General features: G+C 47.0%; 1 protein-coding gene and 1 long non-coding RNA gene across 4 annotated transcripts in view; one reads left to right on the plus strand and one right to left on the minus strand.

The window, feature by feature from the left end:
* Nucleotides 1-324: 324 nt before the first annotated feature.
* LOC110257292 (uncharacterized) lies at nucleotides 325-2958 on the minus strand. Its single transcript, XR_002339715.2, has 2 exons — nucleotides 2191-2958; nucleotides 325-1949 (listed from the first exon to the last, which is right to left on the minus strand). It is a non-coding gene; the product is annotated as an uncharacterized LOC110257292 (long non-coding RNA).
* Nucleotides 2959-3231: 273 nt separating this feature from the next.
* Nucleotides 3232-25660, plus strand: part of ANKRD33B (ankyrin repeat domain 33B) — an 84250-nt gene continuing 61821 nt past the window's right edge. For all 3 annotated transcript variants that reach the window (XR_014830774.1, XM_003134179.5, XM_085001713.1), the window contains exon 1: nucleotides 3232-3769. Coding sequence is in view for 1 of the 3 variants with exons in the window: in XM_003134179.5 (XP_003134227.1) it covers nucleotides 3404-3769 (366 nt within the window). In the remaining 2 variants the exon portion in view is untranslated. The remainder of the gene's footprint in view (nucleotides 3770-25660) is intronic.

Genomic DNA, 25660 nt, shown 5'->3' on the forward strand with positions numbered 1-25660 from the left:
TCTTTATTCCAAGCTACACTCTCTTCCAAAAGAAAAAATAAAAAGCATTTCTCATTCACCTCACGTGGGCTAGTTCTCTCAGCAAATAGGGCAACACATTTGGAGAAGCAGCTTCTGCAGAGCCATTTACAAAGGGCAAGTGGAGGGGTTCTCTGTTGGCTCTGGGGGTTGAGATCCAGCTTGAACCTGCTGTGGCTTGGGTCACTGCTGCGATGTGAGCTCGATCCCACATGCAGATGGGAACTTCCCAATTCCTGGGGCTATGTGTGGCCAAAACCCCACAAAAGACAAAACAAAACAAACAAATGAACAAAAAAGGCAAATGGATATTTTAATTTTAATAATAACGAAAGTGAATGGTAACTGTGTGCAAAATTCCAGACAATGTGAAATGTTTAAAATCATTCTGCCATTCTATCTACCCTGGGAGGGGGTACCCTAATTACTTACTCGATGAGCAAAGGGGCGGGTTTGAGTTCCTTCCACCATTAGGTCTCACCTCCCCCCACCCCCACCTTCCAGACACAGTTTGGAGTAGGGGGAGCATTACAGGCACATTCTGTCTTCAGTCTTTAAATACACTGCTTGCAATTTTGAAAGATCTTCCTGTTGCAGGTTGTTAAAGCCGGGTGGCCTATTCGAGAAATATAGCTAAAGTAGGGAATTTTTTTTTTTTTTTAAATGGCTCAAAGACAAATTATTCAACTAAATCAACAAATTGGTTAATTGCCATACATATAATACTTCAAAAGTCATAAATTAAAACAGTTCATTGAAATTGAACCCTCCCGGATAAAATACAATTTTGCAAAACGTTATTGATTTAAGAGTTATCCTGAGTGTGTTAGGAGTTTTGAAAAGCTACTTTCTCCTTCTTATGTCAATTTTGTACATACGATGTATGATACTGACCTTACCAAAAAATCTAAATGCCTAGTTGTGTGTTCTTTTACAATGCTGAGTATCTCTTGTCTTTGCGGTCAAAGGGGTGCATTTTTTAAAAAGACAATAATCACCTTGGGTTTGGAGCCTGATCACTCACAAAAGGCTAATTCTTACTTGGAGCAGGCTGTTTCAGAAGTTAACCTTTAAAGGTTAAAACATTCCATGCTATTTGGACCCAAATTTCTGAGGAAGGAAAGGAGGAAGTGGTGAACTCTGAAGATAGAGCTTGAATCTTGTTGCTAAGTGACCAGGCATGAGGACCTAGAGGCTGCTGACTCCAGAACAGCATGCTGTCCGCTCCAGTCCAGGACTACGGCTGGAAGGCCATGGCCCCATCCATCAGGGCCCTGTCACTGCCCGCTGAGGTCTTTCTTTAATGCCACCCAGTACCCTGCCCAGCTGGGAGGAGAGGAAGGCTGACAAACCCAACCGTGTCCTGGGGGTGGGGGGCGGTCACTTCTGCTTGTAAATCCCCTGACTTCATTTAACAGGACTTTTGGAAACACTGAAAGAGAAATACCCCTCAACCTTCAAAGGGGGAAATTTCCATTGGGAATTTATGTAAATGCTGTTAGAGAAAAACTTAAAAAGCAAACCATGATTTGGGGGTATTTTTGGCTTCCAAGAGAAAGCCTGGGACCACAGAAGCAGGCCGGTGAAGCCAAGTTAACTTCTCACTCAGGGCTCGCTGTGCATCCATGGTCTCTTCCTACCGTGTTCTCCTGGCTCCCAGGTGCCAGTTCTGGGCTGGCTTGGAGGACACTGGTGACCCAGGTGATCCTGAAGACAGGTCCAGCCTAGCACAGTGTAGCCAGGGCCTCAAGACAGAGAGGTCTGACATTTCAAACACCGCTCTGGCCTCCACAGCCCACTCCAGGTATTTTTGACCATGGCTGTGCCCCTCAGCTTGCAGGCCCAGGCCTGGGGTCTTCTAGCTTGTCTACCCCGTTTTGTTCACCTTTGCACTCCTGGGGCCTCTCATGGGCTGGCATCTGGTAGGCGCGCTGTTAAGAGCGGTGGAAAGAAAAGGAGGGAGAGGGGAAGAGAAAAAGAGGCGGTATTCCCTTCGGTTTCTGCATTCGCTCCTGGTGGACAGGGGATGGTTTCTGTCAAAGAAGCCACACCCCCAACCCAGGCACAAACGCATCCTGACACCGCGTCTTCTCGCAAGGCCTTTCCCATGAGTTTTGGCTCGCGCTGCCTCCTCCTCCCAGAGGTCAAGGGCTCCCCGCAGCAAATCCATACCCTCTGTGGCGGGGATAGACCGGGAGTAGCCAAGCTTGGTCCAGAGGGGTGCGGGGACAGGACAATGGCGGACGGCTGCGGGCCTACTCTCTGGGTTTGGCCACCAGCTGCGGAGTCAGGGCCCCTTCCTGGCTTCACCCACTTAATCTCCGCAGATGCAGGCTCGGTGACATTGGCTAAGGATGAGGGAGGAGGAAATCCTTCACCACTCTGACCTGGAGCCGCCCTTTCCCACCCAGATGTTACCCCAGAGTCAAGAGTCGCTCTTTTAGGAGCAACCTGCAAGCCACAGCTGGCCCGGGTTCTGAGTGATTTGGGTGGGGAACCTGCGGATCCTCCCTCCGCATCCCCCTTCCCAATACACCTGGGTTGGGACTTCCCGGTGGTAGCCAGGAGCTCCCATTTCAGAGCGGCAGGGTCCCTAGGTGGACCCGACCTCCCACGCATCCACTTGTCTTCCGTGCCTAGTGCGCCCCAGGGATGCCCAGCTCTTAAGCCAGGAATGAAGTTGGCGTTGGAGCCCGGACTCCCCCGGGAGCTGCAAAAACAGATTCAGTGCGTCGCACGCTGACAAACTGCCCCCATCCCAGCCTGGAGGCCTGACGCTCTGCTAGCTGCGGGTCTCAGGGATTTGGGTATTTCCGACGCCAGAGCGGACTTAGCCCGCGGCGTCCTCCAACCCCCACCTTCGCCCTCATCCCGCGGGTCGCCGGAGGGGAGGGGCGGGGCTGTTAGCAGCCAGCAACAAGGGCTTTCGGGTTCTTTAGTTCTCTGGTTCTCCCAAGCGTGCATTTCTCAGCTCGAATGCGGGTGCAAAGCAGCCGGGTGCATAGTCCCCGCGGGGCCGTGAAGCCCCTGCTCGGCTCTCAACTTTTGCTGGGATCCGGCCGGCGGGCGCAGCATCCCGGGCGCGCGCCTCCTCCGGCGCGGCGGCCCCGCCCGCCTCCCGCTTGGTCCCCGCCCGCGCTCGCCCGCCGGCAGCGCTCGGAAAGCCCCCGCGGCTCCTCCCACCCCCGAGGGGGGCTTTCTCCAGCTTCCAGTGACTACAGTCTGGGAGCGCAGCCGCCGGGCGCGCGTTTCCGCTGGGCTGGAGCGCGCAGAGCACTGCTTTTCTGGGGCGGCGAGGGACAAGGGGCGGTGACCTCGGTGCGTGCCGCGTGTCCCGGGCTCCCGGCCCGCTCCCCGGCCCCCGGCCCGCGCCCCGGCCGCCGGCATGGTGCTGCTGGCCGGGCCCGGGCCGGAGGGCGGCGGGGCGCGCCGCGTATCCCCGCAGCCTCCGTCCCCACCCCGGGGCGCGCAGGCCGAGGAGGACCCCGCTGACTACGAGGACTACGAGGACTTCTCGAGTCTGCCCGACACCCGCAGCATCGCCTCGGACGACTCTTTCTACCCTTCTGGAGGCGAGGAGGAGTACAGCTCCGTGAGCTCGGAGAGCGTCCCTGAAGGCTTCCCGGAGGGCGTCCCGGAGGCGGCGACCCTCCTGCGCGCCGCCAGCGCCAACGACGTGGGGCTGTTGAGGGCGCTGGTGCGGCGGGGGCCCAGCGCTGAGGAGGTGCAGGAGACCGATCGCAACGGCCGGGTAAGCTGACGTGCCGCCGGGGTTTGGGTCCCTTTAGTCCTCCCTCCTATTCTCCGCGCCACCTGGATCCCGACTTTGTCCGGGTCCCACCGTGACTTTGCCGCGGCCAAGAGCGCCTTTTCTTTGCTTTCTGGGCGTGCTCCGCGTGTGGCCTGCCTGTCCCAGGCCGGGGTGGGGCGGCACGCTTGCTCTGCCCGAGGTCACAGTACCCCCCCCCCCGGGGGGGGACGCCGCTAGTCCCGCGTGCTCACCGCAGCCCCTTCTGGTTTTCCGCCCCAGAGTGTTCTTAATTCCCCCAAGGGGACTGTCCGAGTTCGGAGCCTCTCGCCGGGTGTCTTCAACCTGGGCCCCCTCTGACAGTTACCCATTCTCGCCTGTAGGGGAAACCCCTTATATCCTGCGCCCCCCAACTTCCCCCCCCCCCGCCCTTGGCCCCACTCGCTGCCCTTGCACTTTCCCTTCCACGCCCCAGCGCAAATCGGCTCCTCCGGGCCACCCAGGTTCGGAGTTCCCCTTGGACCACCTGCTTACTCGCACGCCTCCCCTTTCCCACGCCCGGGTTCGCCAGGCGACCCCAATCGGTGATTGGCCAGCTTGATCTCTGACTTGGCTGTCTGCAGGGTCACCTCGGAGAGCCAGCACCGTCGGGATCCCCCAGAGGCAGGCCCTGGGGAGGGCAGTGGTGGGGCCGGCGCTAGCGGGGTAGGGCAGACGGGCTCGTGGGGGTGGGGAGAGAGAGGCACCGGGTATGCATTAGTCATGACAAGACTCAGAGACGGTGGGAAACATTTAGGGAAAAAAAGAAAAGAAAGAAAGAAAAAGTTGGGCTGAGAATGATTGGCTCTCAGAACACAACCCAACAAAGCCCTTGGAGGGAAAAACCATAGAGTGACCACAGCAGCCAGGTGGGTTGACAGCGGCAGTGGTCTCACCTGATTGTCACATTCCCCAGGTTCTGGGGGGATCTGCAGCCTAAGCCTGGCGCAGATGGGGAGTGAAAGTGCTTTTGTTCCAGAGCCCATAACTGTTAGAGAAAAGATGTGCTTTTACTTGGGAATTGGTGGGACCTTCTGCCCTTGGTTTATTTGTCCCTGACTGTGGTCTGGGCCAGGCTTAGGCAAAGGGGAGCACTGGAGTGTCACATTCTGCTTCTATCCTTGTCTAAGTTGACGCAGCATATGAACTTGGAGAAGGTTCTGTGCTTGGTGTACTACATCAGGCGGTGCTGGCCCAGAGGCCCCTAAGGCTAAGAGAGCTAAGGTGTGGCCCTGGTGGCTGGAGACACTAGGCAATACCTGCATCTCAGCCCTCCCGCTGCCCTCACTAGCCGCCAGGCAGCGGGTTGTTTCTGCACTGTGCCTTCGCTTTTACTAAAGTGAATTTTCACCATCAGACGTTTGTATTTTCTTGATGTTTACTCACGTTTCTGAAGCAAGGTAACCAGGGCTGCTTGGAAGGAAGCCCCACAAAGATGAGGAAGAGCTCGGGTAGGGTAGGTTACTCCCGTGTTTGGGGCAGCCCAGGGTTTCCAGTGGGCGCAGGGTAGTGCCTGGCTCGCCCAGCCCCCATTCTAAGGCTCCACTGGGCCCTGCTTTGTTATGTTTCCTTTGAGGGCAAAAAATAAGTTTGTCAGCAGCTGCACTGGAGACGACTGAGAGCAACTTAAACCATCCCCAAGGGGCTTGGGTATGTCAGATGCAGTGTCTGGGCCACTTTTGAAAGCCTCTGTCAGCACAGAATCAGGAGAGGCCTGTCCCAGCCTCTCAGCACCTCTCTGCCTCAGTTTCTCCATTGTGATATAGGGTTAATGACAACGAGAACCTCCTGGGGTTGTGAGCACAAAATGCCTCACAGTGCTCTGACATGCCCTTGTTTACTGTCTTGTCATTTTTTATTCACCAGCCTTCTCCTTGCTTGGAAGAGACATCCTCCAGGTTTTTGGTTTTTTTTTTTCCCCTTCTGTCAGGCAAAGCTATTTTTTCTCTCTGCTTTCCCTCTTGATTACAGAGTCTCCCTTTGTTTTTCTGCCTTGAGTCTCTGCCTGTCTGCTCCCCACAAATTCATGATGGAGAAGGGGTACATGACCCACCAACGACAAGACTGTTTTATCTTCTGATAAGAAGGGGCCCATCCTGGGTTCTGGGCTCTGAGGGGTTTGGGCAAGAGCTTGCATTCTTCCCAGTGGCTTCTTAATGGTGTTGATCAAACAGCCTCCGTCTTTCTGTAACAGTCTGAAAGAATAAAGTGACACCGAGTCTAAAATACCACCCTGTAGCAAAAGGGGTAGTGAGTCACTCATAAGTGTTATTGCAGACCTACTGTGTGCAAGGCATGGTTAGTTGCTGCAGGAGGCTCGAAGGGGAATCGAATAGTCTCTGCCTTGAGAGTCTGAACCTCTTAGTTGGGGAAGAACTAAGATTACCCAGTGCTTATAGCCAGAGGTAGGATGTGAGAAGGGGCTCTACAGCTATACAGAGCAAGTGTCTTGGAAGCAGGGAGCTGAGCACAATTCTGGAAGCCCAGTGAAGGAAGACTTTTGGAGGTGGTGGTAAGACATTCTAGGCAGGCAGATGGAACCAAAAGGGCGATGACAGGTGCTGTGTGGTTGGTCTCAGTGCAGGACAATGTGGGCGCTAAAGCCAGAGAAGCCACCCTAGGCTCCCGATGAGAGGCTGGCCCAGAGTAGCTGGCTAAGAAAGAAAAATCGGGAAGTAGTTTGGTTTCCAAGTGCCAGTGTCCTGCCTTGGGGCGGTGGTGTGCCTCTTCATGTGGCTACACGACTCATTCAGTCACTTTCAGGTTCCGGTCTTAAGGGCATCTCCTTAGGGAGGCCCTTCTTCACATGCCTAGCTAAGCCAGCAGCACCTGTGGCTGGTAGGACCATCCAGGTGTTCAGAGATTGGAGGCCAGAATTGTAGATAGCGTGGTCATCTGAGAGAACCCGTGGCATTCGTGTAAAGATGCAGAGAAGATAGCTGGGGAAGAGCACTCCAGGCAGAAGACACAGCAAGTGCAAAGGCCCTGAGGCAGGAGCCCTTTGGAACTGATCTATGATTAGTAGCAGTAAAGCTTACGGCGGGGGGGGGGAGATTTCTCATGTGGCTCAGCTGTCTAAGGATTCGGCTGTGGCTCAGGTCACTGCTGTGGTGTGGGTTAGATCCATGGCCTGGGAACTACCACATGCTGCAGGTACAGCCAAAACAAAACAAAATAAAACAAACAAACAAATAACAAAGAGAAGAAAGCCAGGGAGCTTTTGGTGGAGGATGAGGGTAACTTTGTAACTACAGAACTACTCATAGGTGCCAGGAGCCACCAGCAGTGTCTTCCCAGAAGAAAAACATCTCTGAAGGCTTGTGGGGAGCTGTGTTTGTTGAGCTGCCCATGTCTGGTCAGCTTGGAAGAGAGTTTGCTTGGGCTGACCAAAGTTTCGTTTGGTTGGAGTAAATAAGGATCGGATGTTTTTTGTTTGAGAGAGTGTGTTCTTTCCTGGCTCCTGAGATCGGTAGAATCTTGGATATGGCTCAGCAGTTTCCATTCTAAAATATTTATTGCTCTAAAAGGATGGCTTCATTGAATATGTAACATGTAAATATTTGTCAAACAATTCTTCAGTAACATTCAGAGTATGCTCTGCTGTCTCACGGATGTATGCTTGTTTTGTTGCTGCTGATTGGGGGACAAGTGGGAGCTGCCATGTTCTTTCTTAATTCTTCGCTTTTCTCCCGAGGTTCAGCCTGAAACTGACAGCAGCTTTGGAGAAGGTGCAGAAACCTAAGGAAGTGTTTGTACTGTCTTCATTGTTACAGAAAGGCAGTTGGAATGTCAGGCAGCTCCTGAACCAAATTAGGCCCAATTATGCTAAATTTAAAATATCTCACTTCTTTCTTGATGTGATCTCTTCTCTTGCATGTTTAAATTCCAGGGCTTCTCACTGGAGTTTTTCAAATCCACCCATTTGCTCAGCTGGCTCAGGAAAGACTGGGTCTGTGGTGCCTCCTGCTGCTCCTGGGGCCTTAAGTATTTCAGAGACTTGTAGCAGTTATTGGGGCCTTTATCTTGATGACTATGTGAGAAATTTTTTTGTTTGTTTCCTTTTTTCTTGGTTCTTTTGAAGGCCACAGAAAGATTTATAAACTCTGGAATCACCTTTCTCTAAAATGAGAGTCCAAGTTTGGATCTGGCTTCTACCAGGCCTCAGTATTTATAGGCCTGCGTGTGCTTAGAGGAGGCCAGTTGGTAAAGAAAGTGAATTCTGCCTTCAGGCTTCCACGTGTCTGTCGGTCTGTGTCTATCGAGGGCCCCTCAAGCACAGGGGGAGCCTTGCTTTGCTGTTTGGGGATACCTGTGAGTGCATTAGTTGCAGATTCTCAAGTGTGGAAAGGGGATAAGAAGAGAGAATAAGCAGCTTAGACTGGGAGCCCAAGGGCCTTACTGGAGAAGGGGGTTAGCTGAAGTGAGCCTGGGCCGGCCTGAGCTTGAGGTTTCATCCTTCTTCATGACCAAGATGGGGGACACTCTGGGCCCAGAAGCAGTTGGAAGCCCTGTTCATTTTGTTTTTCTTTCTCTTATTTTTGTTTTTTGTTTTCTTTTTGACTATACCCATGACAGGCAGAAGTTCCCAGGCCAAGGACTGAACCTGCACCACAGCAGTGACCAAAGCCGCAGCAGTGACAAGGCCAAATCCTTAACCGGATGTCACACTAGGGAACTCCTTCATTTCTTTTTTTTAAAGGACTTAATTTTTTCAAGTGCAGTTTTAGGCTCACAACAAATTTGAGAGGAAGTTACAGATTTCCCACATGCCTCCTGCCTCCCACGTGCACACCCCACCCCACTGTCAACATCCCCCACCAGAGTGGTACCTTTGTTATAACTAATGAACCTACACTGACACATCATAATGACACATCATAATCACCCAGAGTCTGTAGTTTCCTTTAGGGCTCAGCCTTGGTGTTGGACATTCTATGTGTTGGGACACATGTGCAATGATGCCTTTCCATCATGGTAATATTATGAAGTATCCCATGTGTTTTTTGTTTTTTGGGGTTTTTTTTTTTTTTTTTTTGGTCTTTTTAGGGCCATGCCCGCAGCATATGGAGGTTCCCAGGCTAGGAGTAGAATCAGCTATAGCTTCTAGCCTATACTACAGACACAGCAACATCAGGTCTGAGCTTCACCTGCGACCTACACCACAGCTCGTGGCAATGCTGGATCCTTAACCCATTGAGTGAGGCCAGGGATCGAACCTGAGTCCTCATGGATGCTAGTCAGATTCATTTCCACTGAGCCACGACGGGAACTCCCCCATGTGTTCTTCATGTAAGTGTATCAGTTATCTGTGGGCACAGTAATGCTGCAGATAACTGAAGCCTCACATTTTGCTAAGGGTGGCCCAGCTCAGCCAATCTCAGCTGAATTTGCTTTCAGCTGGGGTCGGCTAGAGATGGGAGGCCCAGGAACGTCTTGGCTGGGATAACAGGTCTCTGCTCCCTGTGGTTTTCTTATCCTGCAGAAGGCTGGCCTGGGCTTGTCCTCCATGGCTGGGGCAGGGTTCCCAGGAAACAAGCAGAACGAATAAGTTCTTATATCATTTCTGCTGAAGGAAGTTAGAGCCAAGCCCAGAATTACCTTCTAAGTGTGAATTTGCTTTTGTTTGTAAAAGAGGCTATTCAGTAACCCTAAGAATTTATTTTATTTAAAATAAACTTTCAGAAACTTAGAGGGACCATTGTCAGGGGGTTTTGGACCTAGAATGGATTTTAAAGGTTAGTGGTACCTATTATTTGGCAGTTGAAAAAATGAAACTCAGAGAAGAGAGCATCTAAATGTGTCAGGGTTCTAGAATGACCCAGAAGCTGCTCATGATCCTCCTTTTGACACCTGTGAGTCTTTCCAAGCAGCTTCAAAACTTAGGGAAAAACATGTGACTTTTTTTTTTTTTTTCCATTTTTACTGCGTCATGGCATATGGGAGTTCCCAGGCCAGGGATTGGATCAGTTGCGACCTATGCCACAGTTGCAGCAACTCTGCATCCTTAACCCACTGTGCCATAGTGGGAACTCCAACAATGTAACATTTGCTCTCTCCAAATTAAGCCCAAATAGTTCTGTATGTAAAACAACACGTAATCCCCTTTAATTAGAAGAAATCAGAAGGATGTAGAGAAGTTGTCAAAATATGTGAACAAAGGAAATATGTTTCATTTCAGAGGATTGGCAAGTAATACTTTTTGATAGTTGGAATGATGTATGTGTGGGGTGTGTGTGTGTGTTCCTATGAGGTCAGATTTTATGATGATTAAGAATCCTTGATGTCAGTGTGTACAAAAAGAATAGTCTTTTTTGGTCTTTTTAGAGCCACACCTGCAGCATTTGGAGGTTCCCAGGCTGGGGGTCAAATCGGAGATGTAGCTGCCAGCCTACACCAGAGCCACAGCAACATCAGATCCAAGCCGCATCTGTGACCTGCACCACAGCTCACAGCAATGCCAAATCCTTAACCCACTGATTGAGGCCAGGGATTGAACCTATATCCTCATGGATGCTAGTCTGGTTCTTTTCTGCCGAGCCATGACGGGAACTCCTAAAGTCTGATTTTTAATGATGTTCCTGAATTTGAAAAACAGTTGACAGCAGCATTTGCTAATTTCTACTAAGTCAAGTCACAGAAATTCAGTTAGATGTGAAGTCCCGACTGATGGTGTGGTGGCAAAAAATTGGATTGGAGTGGTGGGATTTGATTGCTTCTAAAGGCATATTTACGTCAACTCTGAATAAGTTCAGATCCAAGGTAGGCATGTGATAGAATAGGAATCAAGCATTTCCCCCGGCTTCTGTTTCTGAGATTTAACTGACTCGAGGCCACACCTGGTGAGGACATTCCAGCTGAGAGAGGCTGGAGGTGTGGAGGTGAGGTCATTGAAGAGGCAGGAGCCCTGCTCAGGGGAGGTGCCCAGTAAGGGTGCTAAATGTATAGTAGCACGTTTTCTGGGATAAGGGAAGACACCGGAAGTTGGTTTGAAAATAAAGGGAGATGGAGAAGTTGGGCTGAGTGAAGAAAGTCTACCTCAGAGGATTATATGCCATACGATTCCACTTATGTAACATTTCCCAAGTAACGCCGTTGCAGGGATGAGGGCAGGTTGGAGGGTGGCTTTGGGGAGAGGAGTGGATGGTACTCTGATGGAGACAGACCTGCATCTAGAACGTGGTGGTGGCATAGGGAGCTGCACGTGGGTTAAAATGGAGTAGGACTACATGTGCACACATGTACCGTGAGTACACATGTGCGCGAGTGAGGTGACGGGTGACACCTCAACAAATCTGGATCACAGCAGTGCCCAATTCACGATGTTCTTGCATTGTAATTATGCAAGATATTGATTTGGGGGAGGACGGCCGAAGGGGGCAACTTCCTGTTGGTCTATTACTGTTTAAAAATCAAAAGTTTAGTAAAAATGAAGGAAGGCATTACCTTTTATCTTGCAGCTCTACCACATGAGTAGACTGAATTTTGAAAACAGAAGTAGGAGCAGACCTAGTTAATATGGGAGCATGGGACCGACTGGAAATACTGGAATATTGCTACTTAAATGTGTTTCAGTGTGTTGGCAGCAGGGTGTCACCTGTGAGAGTTTCCCAAGTGAAGGATCCCAGGTCCTTCCTAGGCCTGCAGAGCCAGAATCTGCACTCGATTTAAGCTGGTCTTGGTGGTTGGCATGTACACTTTTTGTAAGAGCTCTAGATCTGTTTTCTTTTCTTTTTTTTTTTTTTTTTTGTCTTTTGTCTTTTTGTCTTTTGTTGTTGTTGTTGCTATTTCTTGGGCCGCTCCCGCGGCATATGGAGGTTCCCAGGCTAGGGGTTGAATCGGAGCTGTAGCCACTGGCCTACGCTAGAGCCACAGCAACGCAGGATCCTAGCCGCGTCTGCAACCTACACCACAGCTCACGGCAACGCCGGATCGTTAACCCACTGAGCAAGGGCAGGGACCGAACCCGCAACCTCATGGTTCCTAGTCGGATTCGTTAACCACTGCGCCACGACGGGAACTCCTAGATCTGTTTTCTTAGAGTAGAACACAAGTTTGGTGGCCAGAGATGTCAGACTCAGGTTGGTCATGTGATCCTGGACAAGTCACATGACCTGCCCATCCTGTTTCTTCTCCATCCTTACCTGGAAAATGGGGATGCTTTTTATAGGCTAATGATAGATTATAGGCAGAATAAATCAGGAGCTTACACATCATAGTGGTTAGGGGTTAGAATTTCAGCATTTGGGGGTGGAGTGGGGGGGTGCGGGAAACACATATTCAGTCTTCAGCAAAACACATGACATACTGAAGGAATAATTTAAAAAATGCATCTAAAGTATCTTTTCAACATTTGAGTGGAAAAATATGTACATGCACTTTATTCAAAAAATTCCAGAGTTGGAGTTTCTGTTGTGGCTCAGCAGGTTAAGAACACGACACAGTATCTTTTGGGATGTAGGTTTGACGACACAGTATTTGTTGGGGTGTGGGTTCAATCCCTGGCCTCTTTCAGAGGGTTAAAGATCTGGTGTGGCCATGGCTGTGGTGTAGGCTTCAGCTGCAGCTCCAGCTCCAATGTACCCCCTAGCCTGGGAATTTCCATATGCCTCAGGTGTGGCCCTAAATAGTGGGGGGGGGGGGCGGGGGGGCGGGGAAGGAAGTCCAGAGTCTCTGTGAAAAATTGGATGGGTTTCCAAATAGATAAGTGCCTTATTTAAAATTAGGGAATCCTGTCATTCTGTGATTTAAAACAAGAGTTGAAATGAGTAAAATTAAAGAATTAAAAATTAAGTAGTCACGAGATGCCTAGAAATAGAAAACAAATTGTTTAAAGAAAACTAAGCCCTTACATTTCTAAGTGGTGGGAAGTCCCCAAAATGCAGAATAAAAGGAAGTAGTCTGAAAAGGAAAGTTAAGAAATGGATTGTGGTTTTTTTTTTTTAATTATTGATATATAATTCACGTGCTTTACAATTCACCCATTTAAAGTGAACAGTTCAATGGTTTTTAGTATGTTCACAGAGAATTTGCAGTCCATGTTAGAACATTTTCATCACCCCAGAAAGAAACCTTGGACCCTCTAGCTTTTGTCCTGTCTTTTCTAGCTCCTCCAGCCCTACACTATCTGCTTTCTTTGTTTACATTATTTATAAAAGGGATTTACAAAAGAGGAACTATATGTCAACATATTTTGACATTTTTCTCAGCAAAAAATGCAATGCTCACTTCGCCACAGGAAGAGCCTGCCAAAAAAGGTGACATGTGTGGTTCTGTCGTCAAGGGTCTTAGCCATGTGTTTCCTATAAGTAACGGTATATGATAAGAAGTTATATTTTTAAAAAAGTTTGCAAAGCCCTCAGCTTGACCCCTTTCACAATGAACTGGGGCCTAGGGTTGTCCTCTTGTCCACCTCTACTTGGGCTTGCTGACCTGTCACTTTGTCCTCAAAGTGTGGGCCCTGTCCAGCAGTGCCGGTGGCACCTGGGACCTCGTGAATTGGCAGCTGTGGGGCGGGGGCCGCACTGCGTTCAGCGACCTCCAGGGGATTCTCACTTTGAGTACCACTGGCAGATGGTGGAGGTATCCCATCTCCCGTTTGATGTTTCTGTTAACTCATTCCGGGAGCCTTTCTCTCCTGCCTCACACGGCATGACTATCTAGTTTGATGAGAGGATGGAGGTTTCGTTCCTCACTTGTCTGGCTCCCCTACCACCACCCCTGCCACCCCACCTTTTCTGGCTCCTGCCTCAGGGGCTGACAGCTGTGTTGAGATCAGGGCCCACCTGGTTTTGCCCTTGACCAGATCTCTGGGGCAGGGCACTGGGGAGGTGCCCAGTAAAGCTGTGGATGGAGTGTCACCACCATCCCTGCCCTTCTGAGTGCAAACCCCTCCCCAGGTGGGCTTGGTCCCCACTTGCCCCGGACCTGACCCCTGTCCACTCTCCCTCTCATGACCTCTTCCACCCCTCCCACTCTGCTGGTTCTCTCCCTTCTTCTTACATCTTTGGATCTGTCCTGTCATGAAGAAGAAAACACACGCCCACGTGCGCGCACACGCGCACACACACACACACACACGCACACATGCACATATACATACACTTCAAATAAAAAAAAAAAACCCAAACAGGCTCCTGAAGTCCCCTGCTCCCCAAGGCCAAGAGCTCTGTCCCAGCTCACTCTATTCCTCCACCTTCTCTGGCTGCCCCTGCTGCTCAGTCTTCAGCTTCATGGCTGGGTGTCATGAAAGCATCCATTCCTGGGGCCAGGCCTCACCTTCTTGAGCTCTGATTTTTTTCCTCCCAATTTACCCACCAAAAACTGCTCATGGCCTTGGCAGGGCTGCTGCTCCCTCTCCAGCATTTTGGGCACTACTGCTACAATTGGAAAGTAACATCCCTTCCTGGGGAGCAGGAGGTAAGGGGGGATGGGAGGCTGTGCCAGGTGTAGGGTCCGCAAGCAGAGCCTCACCTGTCAGCCAGGTGCCCTCGGTGGGAGCAGCCCTTTGCATAATCTTTTTTTTTTTTTTCTTTTTGCCATTTCTTGGGCCCCTCCCGCAGCAAATGGAGGTTCCCAGGCTAGGGGTCGAATCGGAGCTGTAGCTGCTGGCCTACACCAGAGCTACAGCAACGCGGGATCTGAGCTGTGTCTGCAACCTACACCACAGCTCACAGCAATGCCAGATCCTTAACCCACTGAGCAAGGCCAGGGATCGAACCCACAACTGCATGGTTCCTAGTCGGATTCATTAACCACTGAGCCACAACGGAAACTCCTTTTTTTTTTTTTCTTTTAACAACCCATCTGTGGCATATGGAAGTTCCTAAGCTAGGGGTCAAATCGGAGCCACAGCTGCTGGCCTAAGCCACAGCCACAATACCAGATCTGAGCTGCATCTTCGACCTACATAGTTCATGGCAATGCTGGATCCTTAACCCACTGAGCGAGGCCAGGGATCAAACCTACATCCTCATGGATACTAGTGAGTTCTTGACCCACTGAGCCGCAACAGAAACTCCAATTATTTTTCAATTGAAGTATAGTCGATTCATGGTGTTGTGTTACTTTTGGGGTATACAGCAGAGTGACTCAGTTATACATATATCTATATCTATATATATTTTCAGATTCTTTTTCTCTATAGGTTATTATAAAATACTAAGCTGCATGATGTCAGTGACCTGACTTTGGGTGAGAGCATCGATTCCCTGTAGCTGGAAGCATGCCCACCAAAGCCACTTCCTGGGCTCCATAGGTTCCCACACACTGCCCCCATCCTGGTCTCCTCTGGACCTTCTCATTTCTCCTTCATTGCCCTGAGGCTCTTTCAACTGGCTTGTCTCTCTTCATTCCCTATGGTGGTGATTTTTAAATGTCAGCTTGGTTAGGCAATAACACGTCAGTATTCAACCACACTAATCTAGTGCTGTGAAGGTATTTTGCACATGGGGTTAACAACTGCAATCAGTTGATTTTAACTCAAGATGATGACCAGCGGCGATCTGGGTGGGCCGCATCCAATCAGTCGAAGGCCTTAAGAGCAAAAACAGGTTTCCTGGGAAAGAAGGAATTCTGCCTCAAGACTGCAGCATCAGCTCCTGCCTGAGTTTCCAGCCCACCAGCCCCCACGATCATGTGAACCAGTTCCTTAAAATACATCTCTTTGTCTCTTTATCCCCTGTTGGTTCTGTCTCTGCAGAGCTCTGAGTCACGTCTTCCTTGGGAATATAACCTGCTGGCAGAGCCCCTCAGGCTTGGAGAGCTGATGCCAGCTCTCAGCCCTGGACTGCTCTCCTGAGAGTTCAGAGTTTCTCCCGCCAGCCTCCCAGCATCTTGCACTGTTCTTGAACTCATCACAACCCCCGAGCCCCAACTTTTGGGCATTGTTTCTGTTGCCAAAGCTTCATCAGGGGGTAACTTGTGCAGCCCCAGGGCTCTATGCTTGAAAGGGCCCATGTTTAGTGCTCTGCTCTGCTGTCACTGGCTTGAAATGTTTAATGATTTTGAGCCTGGGACCCCTTGTTTTCACTTTGTGCTGGGGCTACAGAGTACTTAGCTGACTCTGGGTGCCCCAGGCTGCTCGTGGCACGTATTTGCAATCCTGGGGTCAAGCCAGCCTCCCTTCTGTCCCATATCCAGTCATGTTCTAAACACTGTGCTGTCCCTGGGGATGATCCCCCACTTATTGGGGGGCTTGTTGCCTCTCTCATCTGGGGCTTTGAAACAAATCACTTTATCTTTTTTTTTTTTTTTTAGGGCCGCACTCGCAGCATATGGAGGTTCCCAGGCTAGGGGTTGAATCAGAGCTGTTGCTGCTGGCCTATGCCAGAGCCACAGATCCAAGCCTTACCTACACCAAGCTCATGGCAATGCTGGATCCTTTAACCCACTGAACGAGGCCAGGGATCTAACCCTCAACCTCATGGTTCCTAGTCAGATTCATTTCCACTGCACCATGACGGGAACTCCCCACAAATCACTTTAACAAATATGCACTTCCTCTCCTGTCTCCCCGGCATCACACCACTTTCCAGTCTGGATTTGTCTTCATATGTGTGGCTCATATTACGGCAGCATTGTCTTCAGAAGTTGGAGTTCCTGCTGTAGCACGGTGGGTTAATGATCTAATGATCTGGATGTTCTGTGACATTGCAGGTTTTGTTTTTTTTAATGATTCAGTGAATTTTATTATATTTACAGTTGTATAGTCATCATCACAACCTAGTTTTAGGACATTCCATCCAAAAGCCCCAGTCCTCCCCTCCCCACCTGCACTCCCACCTGTCCCCTTTGGTAACCATACTTTTTTCTAAGTCTGTAAGTCTGTTTCTGTTCTGCAGATAAGTTCATTTGTATCCTATTTTTAGATTCCGCATGTAAGTAACATCATATGATGTTTGTCTCTCACTGACTAACTTGACTTAGAATGATAATTTCTAGGTCCATCCATGTTGCTGCAAATGCCTTTATTTCATTATTTTTATGGTTGAGTAATATTCCATTGTACATATGTACCACATCCTCTTTATCCACTCCCCTGTCGATGGATATTTAGGTTTCTTCCATGTCTAGTGCTGCAAAGAAAATTGGGGTACATGAATCTTTTTGACTCATGGTTTTCTTGAGAAAATACTTGCAAATGAAGTGACTGGCAAGGGATTAATCTCCAAAATATATAAACACATCCTGCAGTTCAATTAAAAAAAAAAGTCAAAAAATGGGCAGAAGACCTAAACAGACAATTCTCCAAAGAAGATACACAGATGGCCAAAAAACCCCACATTGCCAGTTTGATCCCCAGCATTGGGTTGTGGGAATTTCCATATGCCGAGAGTAGAGCTGAAAAAGGAAAAAAAAAAAAAAAAGAAGAAGAAGAGGCTTTTCCTTGAAGGCCCTTGACAGTAGTGCTCCAAATGTCCCCTCTTTCTGCTGCAAGGCACCCTCAGATGTCACCTTCCCTGGGAACTGCCATGCCTCTTGCTGGATGGCTTCTCTCCAACTTTGGAATCTCATCACAATTTGCAACTCATTTATGAAACGCCTTTCTTTCTGCTTCATTTTACAATGATTGATTGGTATTTTCTGTCTCTTAGCTTAATGAGCTCCAGAAGGAAAGTCCTCAGCATCATTCATTCAGTTTCTGTTCTCTTCAGTCAAGCAGAGGTCATTGCACATAGTTGGTGGTTTGTACCTGCTTGTTGGATAATGTGGGAGTCCTGTGTCTTGCTGCTGGTTACGTACCCTTGATTGAATAATACTTCACGGAGTTCCTATCATGGCGCAGTGGTTAACGAATCCAACTAGGAACCATGAGGTTGCGGGTTCGGTCCCTGCCCTTGCTCAGTGGGTTAATGATCCGGCATTGCCGTGAGCTGTGGTGTAGGTTGCAGAAGCGGCTCGGATCCCGTGTTGCTGTGGCTCTGGCATAGGCCAGCGGCTACAGCTCCGATTCGACCCCTAGCCTGGGAACCTCCATGTGCGGTGAGAGCAGCCCAAGAAATAGCAAAAAAACAAACAAACAAAAATAAATAAATAAATAAATAATAATAATACTTCAAAATACAATTTCAGGTCTTATGTTTAAGTCATTAATCATTTTGAGTTGCTTTTTGGAAATGGTGTAAGATAAGGTTCCATTCTTTTGCAGATAGATACAGTTTTTCTACTATCATTTATTGAAGAGAATATCCTTTCTCCATTGTGTATTCTTGGTGTCTCTGTCTATAGTTAGTTGATCATACATAGTTAGATTTATTTCTGGGCTCCCTATTATGTTCCATTGATCTATCTGTCTATTTCTGTGCCAGTGTTATACTGCTTTGATTACTATAGCTTTGTAATGTAATTTGAAATCAGAAAGTGTGATGCTTTCAACTTTGTTCCTTTTTCTCAAGATTGCTTTGGCTAGTTGGGGTCTTTTGTGGTTCCTTACAGATTTTTGGATTTTTTTTCTATTTCTATGAAAAAATGCCATTGGAATTTTGATAGAGATTGTGTTGAATCTGTGTATTGCTTTGGGTAGCATGGACATTTTAAAAATAGGAATTCTTCCAATCCATGATTGGAAAGGATCCAGGATATTTTATCATTTATTTGTGTCTTCAGTTTCTTTCACTGATGTTTTATACTTTTCAGTGCTTAGATATTCACTTCCTAGGTTAAATTTATTCTGAGGTATTTTTTTCTTTTTATTGATACTACTTTAAATGGAATTGTTTTCTTGATTTCCTTTTTGGATAGATCTAGGTTGGTGTAAAGAAATGGTACTGATTTTTGCATGTTGACTTGGTGTCCTGCAACTTTACAGGACTTGTTTATTCCAACAGTTTTGTTTGTTTGTTTTTGGTAGAGTCTTTAGGGTTTTCTTTATCTAGGATCATGCCTTTTGCAAACAGATAAATTTACTTCCTCCTTTCTGATTTGGATGCCTTTTATCTCTTTCTTGTCTGATTGCCCTAGCTAGTACTTCCAGTACTGTGTTCAATAGATATGGTGAGAGTGGTCATCCTTGCTTTGTGACGGAAGTTAGAGGAAAGGCTTTCACTTTTACCCCATTGATTCTGATGATAGCTATAAGCTTGTCATAAATGACCTTTATTGTGTTGAGACTTTTCAGCCATGGCACGACTGACGCTAGGGGTTGAGTAATTCTTTGTTGTGGGGACTGTCCTGTGCACTATAGGATGTTGAGCAGCATCCCTACCCACTAGATGCCAGTAGCACGCCTGCCCTGTGCCAATGTGACCAAAAATGTCTCCAGACATTGCCAAACATCCCTTAGGGGGCAAATCCACTCCCAATTGAAACCCACGAAATAGTGAATAAAGGCAGCAAATAGAGTTGTAGATGTGAGTGCCTTTTTACATGGAGAAATTCCTGAGATTGTAGAAGGATCTAGTTGTTTGATGAGCCTGGTTGCTCCCTCCTCCCTCTTCTTCTTCATTTTTTTAGGGCCGCACCCACAGCATATGGAGGTTCCCAGGCTAGGGGTCAAATTGGAGCTGTAGCTGCCAGCCTATGCCAGAGCGACAGCAATGCGGAATCCAAGCCATGTCTGCCACCTACACCACAGCTCACAGCAAGGCCAGGGATCGAACCCCTGTCCTCGTGGATGCCATTTGGGTTCGTTAACCACTGAGCCATGATGGGAACTCCTCTCCTCCCTCTTCTTACTAAAATTTTTGTCAGCTGTTTCTTAAAGAATTTACATGACTTGGTAGGAAAATTGTATCTACCAGCTCTTCTGAGATGCTCCTATTGCACAAAATGAGAGAAACCTACAGTGAGAATTCCTAGGATAGTAAACACTCCTCAGCTACTTATTTGGACTACTTGTTGTTAGAATCTTAACATTTGATTATTTTCCTCTTGCAAAATACTCATAAATGGACAAGTTGTGCTTTTAAAAATATGAGGAGATCAGCCCAAGAGGCATGGCACATCCACTCCAGATTTCACTGAGGCTGCCTTGCATGATGATCCCCCATCTTCATCCAGAGTCAGGAGGACCATGGAGGCGACCACCACATGCTCAGTGGACATTTAATTGATGACAAAGCTGTGGAGGAGCCAGAGGTGACCATTTCATGCCTAATAGGATGGCATGTGGTACTTTCCACCAGGAAAACAAGCAAACACTGTGCTGCAGTTCCTCCTTTAAAAAGAGGTATCATAAGCAAAGTGTGTTCCCTGCACAGGGCCCTGTTCTAGGGCACAGAGTACTGAGAAAAGATGGACATTCCCACTCAAGTAGAACTCTCAGGCTTTTGGGGAGGAGGGGAGATAGAGCAGGCAGGGCGTGGGTTGGGCATGTGGTGAATGCTGAAATAGTCCCTCTTCATTGAGGAGAGAACTTTCAAGTAAAGACACCATGGAAGTGCAAGTCTCCCTGCACGGCTGTCTCGGGGAAGAGCAGGCCAGGCAGATGGAATAACAGGAACAAAGACTAAGAGGTGGGAGTGCCTGGAATGTTCTGGAACAGCCTGGAGGCCAGAGGGGCTGGAGCAGAATAGGGTTGAGGGGAGCCTGCAGGAATAGAGGTGAGGAGTGACCCATGATCTCACTCAGAGAGAGACTTGGGTGAGTTAGAGCAGAAGCAAAACACCCACTTCCACTCAGAAGTGAAAGTTTTTGCAATGTCTTGCTGAAATTTGTCCTTTCAAGAGGACTGAGTGTCCCAGGCCAGAGGTTTTTAGGGACAGGTGTGGTGAGCCTACCTTTTACATGATAATTAATGGGATTGATGCCCTTGTAATAGTTGTGTAACCAAGTCATCATGTATTTCACAGATGTATATAGCATTGAACGCTGTCCTTGGTTGATAAGTCTGTATTTGGGTGTGTCACCCAGTGTCCTTAAGCTTTGGCTTTTTTTTTTTTTTTCTTTTTCTTTTTTGACCACCCCATGGCATATAGAGCTCCTGGGCCAGGGATCAGATCCCAGCTGCAGTTGTGACCTACACTGCAGCTGCAGCAATGCTGGATCCTTAAATCACTGTGCTGGGCCAGGGATTGAACCTGTGTCCCAGAGCTTCCAATACTCTGTGGACCCATTGAGCCACAGCAGGAACTCCAAGCTTTGACTTTTGAGATCTGACCTCAAGTCCGCTGGTCATTACCATTTGACACAGGAAATTTAAGAATGTGATTATGTGTGTCTGTGGAGCAGGAGGCTCCACTCTTAGGAAAGGAAACCCTCAGAGAAACCCCTCACACTAAAAAGTACTTCCTGGGAGGCTTGTGACTTCCCCCATGGCCCCACAGCCTGGCTGCCCAGAGGCCTGTCTGCTGGATAGGGGTGCTGGGCCCCCCTCAGAAGAGGAGGTGCTGGGCTGCGGGGTTTGACAGGGTCCACGTGGGACCGAGGGCACCACTTGGGCTGTTCCTCAGGCAGAGAGACGTGGTTGTGGGATCAGAGATACAGGACAGCACCTCTGAACCCCTCAGCACTGCTAGGCCCCTCCCACCTCCTTTCTCACCTGCACGACATACCCATCCATCCTCCATGCCTCCCAGGGGCCTTCCTGTGTCAGGCCCTGGGCGGGAGCCTGGAGGCCCAAAGGCCCAAGTCCTGGAGCTCCATCAAGGAATCAACAGATGGCAACATGGTCTGGAGAGCTTCTCCATCATCTCAGGGCTGAGCTGCCAAGCTTAGTGTGCAACGACCACCCTAACAATGTGGGGTTAGCATCTTGACCCCCCACCCCCACCCCCCAGTTGCGTACTGCTATCTCTGTCTCAAAAATAAAGGAATGGATAAATGACTCACCCAAGGACAGGAAGCTCTCTCTATGATGTTATCCCAGGTAGAGGGATGATAGCCTGGGAAAGAGTTGTAGCCCACTTGCAGTGGGCATGTCATGTGGGATAGTAGACATTTGTCAGAAGCCTTTGAAATTTGAGGGGGTGCTTGTTACTGCCACGTATCCTAACTTATCCTGACCTACATAATACACGGTGGCAAATTGCCCTTTAGGGAGAGTGAACCTGCTGTACTCACTAGCAAGATATGAGAGTTCATTTCCTTCCACTTTGCCAAAGCTAGTTATTTCTACTCTTTTTAATTTTTTTTTTAACTCATGGTCAACAAATGATACCTCACGTTAATATGTGTGTCTTTGATGGTTAGTGAGGTTAAAACATGCTTACTAACCATTTAGATTTCTTCTTTCTTTGATTTTACTTCTTCATATCCTTTGCTCTTTTTTTTTTTTTTTGGATTAGTCTGTCTTTTTCCTGAATTGTAAGAACTTTAGAAATATCCTAAAGATATTATTCTTTGTCTAGTGCATGTTCCACCTTGATTTTTTCACTTTGTATTTATTTTTTAAACCTTATTTGGAGTTGGTAGAATTTCTTGAATTTATGGCTTGATACTTTTGTCAGTTTGGAAGAATTTTCTGCCACAATCTTGTCAAATATTGTTTTGTCCCACTTGCTTTATGTTCCCCATTCTGTAACACCACATTCCCATATATTCCCTTTCAACCATGCCCCCTGTGTCTTTTTTTTCCCCTATCTTTTATGTTTCTATTCTTTTTCTCCCATCTGGGCACTTTTGGTCAACTCATTTTCCATTTCGCTGATTCTTTAGCTTAATCCGCTCCTTAATTCCTTTAAAGAGTCTTAATTTCAGTTATGACATATTTCATTTCTAAGATTTTAACTTATTCTTCTTTATAGATTCTAGTTCTCTGCTAAAATTCTCCTTTTGTCATGATACCACATGATACGCCTTTTTTTTTTGTTACATATGAATTATAGTCTCATAACTCTGATATCTGTATCTCCTGGAGTTGTTTCCTATTGTCTGTTTTTCTCTTAGTCCTGTATTCTGATAGTCTGGTAATTTTTTTGAAAGGTAGACACTGTACATGAAAAGTTGGGATAGCTCTAGATAGTGTTATCTTTCTCCAGAGAAGATTTAATTTGCTTGTGGCAGCCAGAGTGGGACAGGTGATAGTAGGCTAGGTGGCTCTTTGTAAGGTCTGGTCTGTCTCTCTTGCCTTACTGTAGGCCTAGTCCTTTGGGCATCCTACAGAAAATATGGAATGTTCAACAGGCTTGTCAACCTTGGCAGACCATGAAATCCAACATTGTCTCCTTAACCCTTGAGATTGTGGTCAACTCTGTCTAATGCTTTATTGCTTCTGCTTTCTGCTTGGTTTCTTAGTCCCTCAGCCTTTATGAATCAGCAGATACCATGATAGGATCATGGACAAGAATGGGAACTTATCTCAGCGCTTTCGCTTTCTTTTTTGGGCCTGCAAGTCCTGGCTGCCTTGGAAGTCTGCTGCCTCCAAATAGATCTAAAAACACATTATTATTCAGTCTTACTCACTGTTCTCAGTGGGAGAATGGATCTGATTGAAGCTGGTTTTTCATGGCTGAAAGTGAAAGTTGCTCTCATTTGCCTTTTTTACTTTCTTTATACTGTTTTGCTGAGACGGAATAGATTTTTGTTTAGTCAGATTTATCTGTCATTTTCTTTATGGTTTCTGGCTTTGCTATCATGCTTCAAATAGCTTTTTGTAAAGCCAAGTTTGTAGAAAGTTATCTAAATTTTCTTCCAGTGTTTTTATGGTTGTATATTTAATGATTCATTCTGGCATAGGACTTAAGGTAAAGATCCAACCTTATTTTTTCCCATATGGCTAGGGCATTTGTCCAATGCCATTAAATGGGTAATCCATCTTCTGTAAATATCTGAAATACAATCTTTTGTGTTGGCTTCTGGCATCTCATTAATATTTTAATTTGCTACCAGTGATTTTTCTTTGATTTTTCTGTTCTTTATTCATTTAAAATGTTGTACTGTTAGTATATTTATGCTGATATTTAATATATTTCTGTGGTGATTTAAATAATCCTATATATGTCATTCATTTGGGTTGCTATTTTTAAATTTTCTTTTAATTTTTCTGGTGATTTTTTAATATAATTGGAAACTTTTCGTGTACAGTAAATTTTATTTTTATTTGTTATTTTATTCATTGTTATTATGCTATCTATTGAAACCCTTCCTTGTCTTATGATCAGTTAACCATTTTAGGATATAAGCATGTATGTATACATTCATTTTTGCTCTTAGTTTTTTGGTCCTTTCGATTTGTATTTTAATATATGAAATGTGTGTGTCTGTGTACTTTTCCTGCTTGATAACCAACTTTTTCATAACTTTTTCATAACATTGGTTAAATAATCCATCCATTTTCCAGATTATTCCTTAAACACACCTTGAGTTGTAAAGACAAGGGTCTTATTTAGGGCCACCTGCTTAATTTTTCCCACCAATATACTTTCTTCTTATTATTGTCTTGCTCCCTTTTTGTTTTTGGAAAATTGAAGTGTAATTGACACATAACATTATGTCAATTTCAGGTGTACAGCATACTGATTAAATATTTGTGTATACAATCACTCTGCCGTATCCATGGACAGCATCTTCAGGTTCACATCCATAGAACAAAAATATTTGTTAAAAAATTCCAGAAATTTCCAAAAGGCAAAACTTGAATTTGCTGCCCACTAGCAACTATTTACATACTATTTACAGCTATTTACATGGTATTTACATTGTAAAAGGTATTTTAAGGAATCTAGAGATGATTTAAAGTATATAGTATGTATGTAGGTTATACGCAAATACTCTGCCATTTCATATAAGGGACTTGAGAGTCTGCTGATTGCAGTATCTGTGGGTGTCTCGGAACCAATTCCCTGAGGATACCAGGGGACAAGTATATTAGGAAATGATCACAATAAGTCCAGTTAATACCCATCACCACATATAACCACACATTTTTTTTTTCTTGTGGAAAAAACGTTTAAGATCTTCCCTCTGAAGCATTTTTAAATATAAAAACAGTAGTATTAACTCTGGTCACTAAGCATCCCTATGGCTCCTTTATCTCATAACTGGGCGTTTGTACCTTTTGGCCCCCTTCCCCCATTTCGTTAGAGTTGAACACATACGAGATAGAAGTGGGGATCTTGCAGGTGGGCTTGTGTGAACAGTCTTAGCTGCTTACCCCACATGCTTTCCAGTTCTGTCTGCCTCCCAGACCTGATTGCCTTTAACCATCCCACTTCCCTTTCTTCCCTCCCTGCTGATGTATTATGTATGATGTAGTATTATGCTGATGTATTATGATGCTCATAATGAGGGATTTGATTCATCCATTTGGGGCAATACTGTTGACTCCCTCAGATGGAGTTTTTGCTCACCTGCACTGCTTTCTCCCCCTAATCAGATACATTCACTCAAAATTTTTCATATTTATGGTTCTAATGCCTTATTTTGCATGTTCTCAGTCTATTGTTAGTGATGCTATAGGCTGGGAATGCCCTGGGCACTCACCTGGGCACATTCTACCTATGACAACCCCCACAGACATTGTCCCATCAGAGCCAAGGTTATGCCTGGACCAGCCCTTGTGGTCCTAGTGGGATGACCAGACACACCTCAGCAACAACCATCAGGAAACTTTGAAAAAAGTTTTATTACTTTCAGGACCTTTAGGGTACATGGCACGCCTGGGGGTGGGGTTTGGTTGTGGGGAGAGAGAGAGGGAGGGAGAAAGAGAGAGAGAAGGAAAATGAACACAGGAGGATCTGCCTTTATAAGAGTGGGAGTTAACATGTAGTTAGAGAAGCAGTCACCTGGGGGTTTCTTTTTTTTTTTTTTTTTTTGTCTTTTTGCTATTTCTTCTTCCCAGGCTAGGGGTGGAATCGGAGCTGTAGCTGCCCCTACGCCAGAGCCACAGCAACGTGGGATCCGAGCCGCGTCTGCAACCTACACCACAGCTCATGGCAACGCTGGATCGTTAACCCACTGAGCAAGGGCAGGGATCGAACC

Source organism: Sus scrofa, chromosome 16 (assembly GCF_054392235.1).
Source record: "Sus scrofa isolate SSC_HxYL_T2T_F1_AM1 chromosome 16, Sscrofa_HxYL_maternal_Yorkshire_Landrace_v2.0, whole genome shotgun sequence".
NCBI classification, from domain to species: Eukaryota; Metazoa; Chordata; class Mammalia; order Artiodactyla; family Suidae; genus Sus; species Sus scrofa.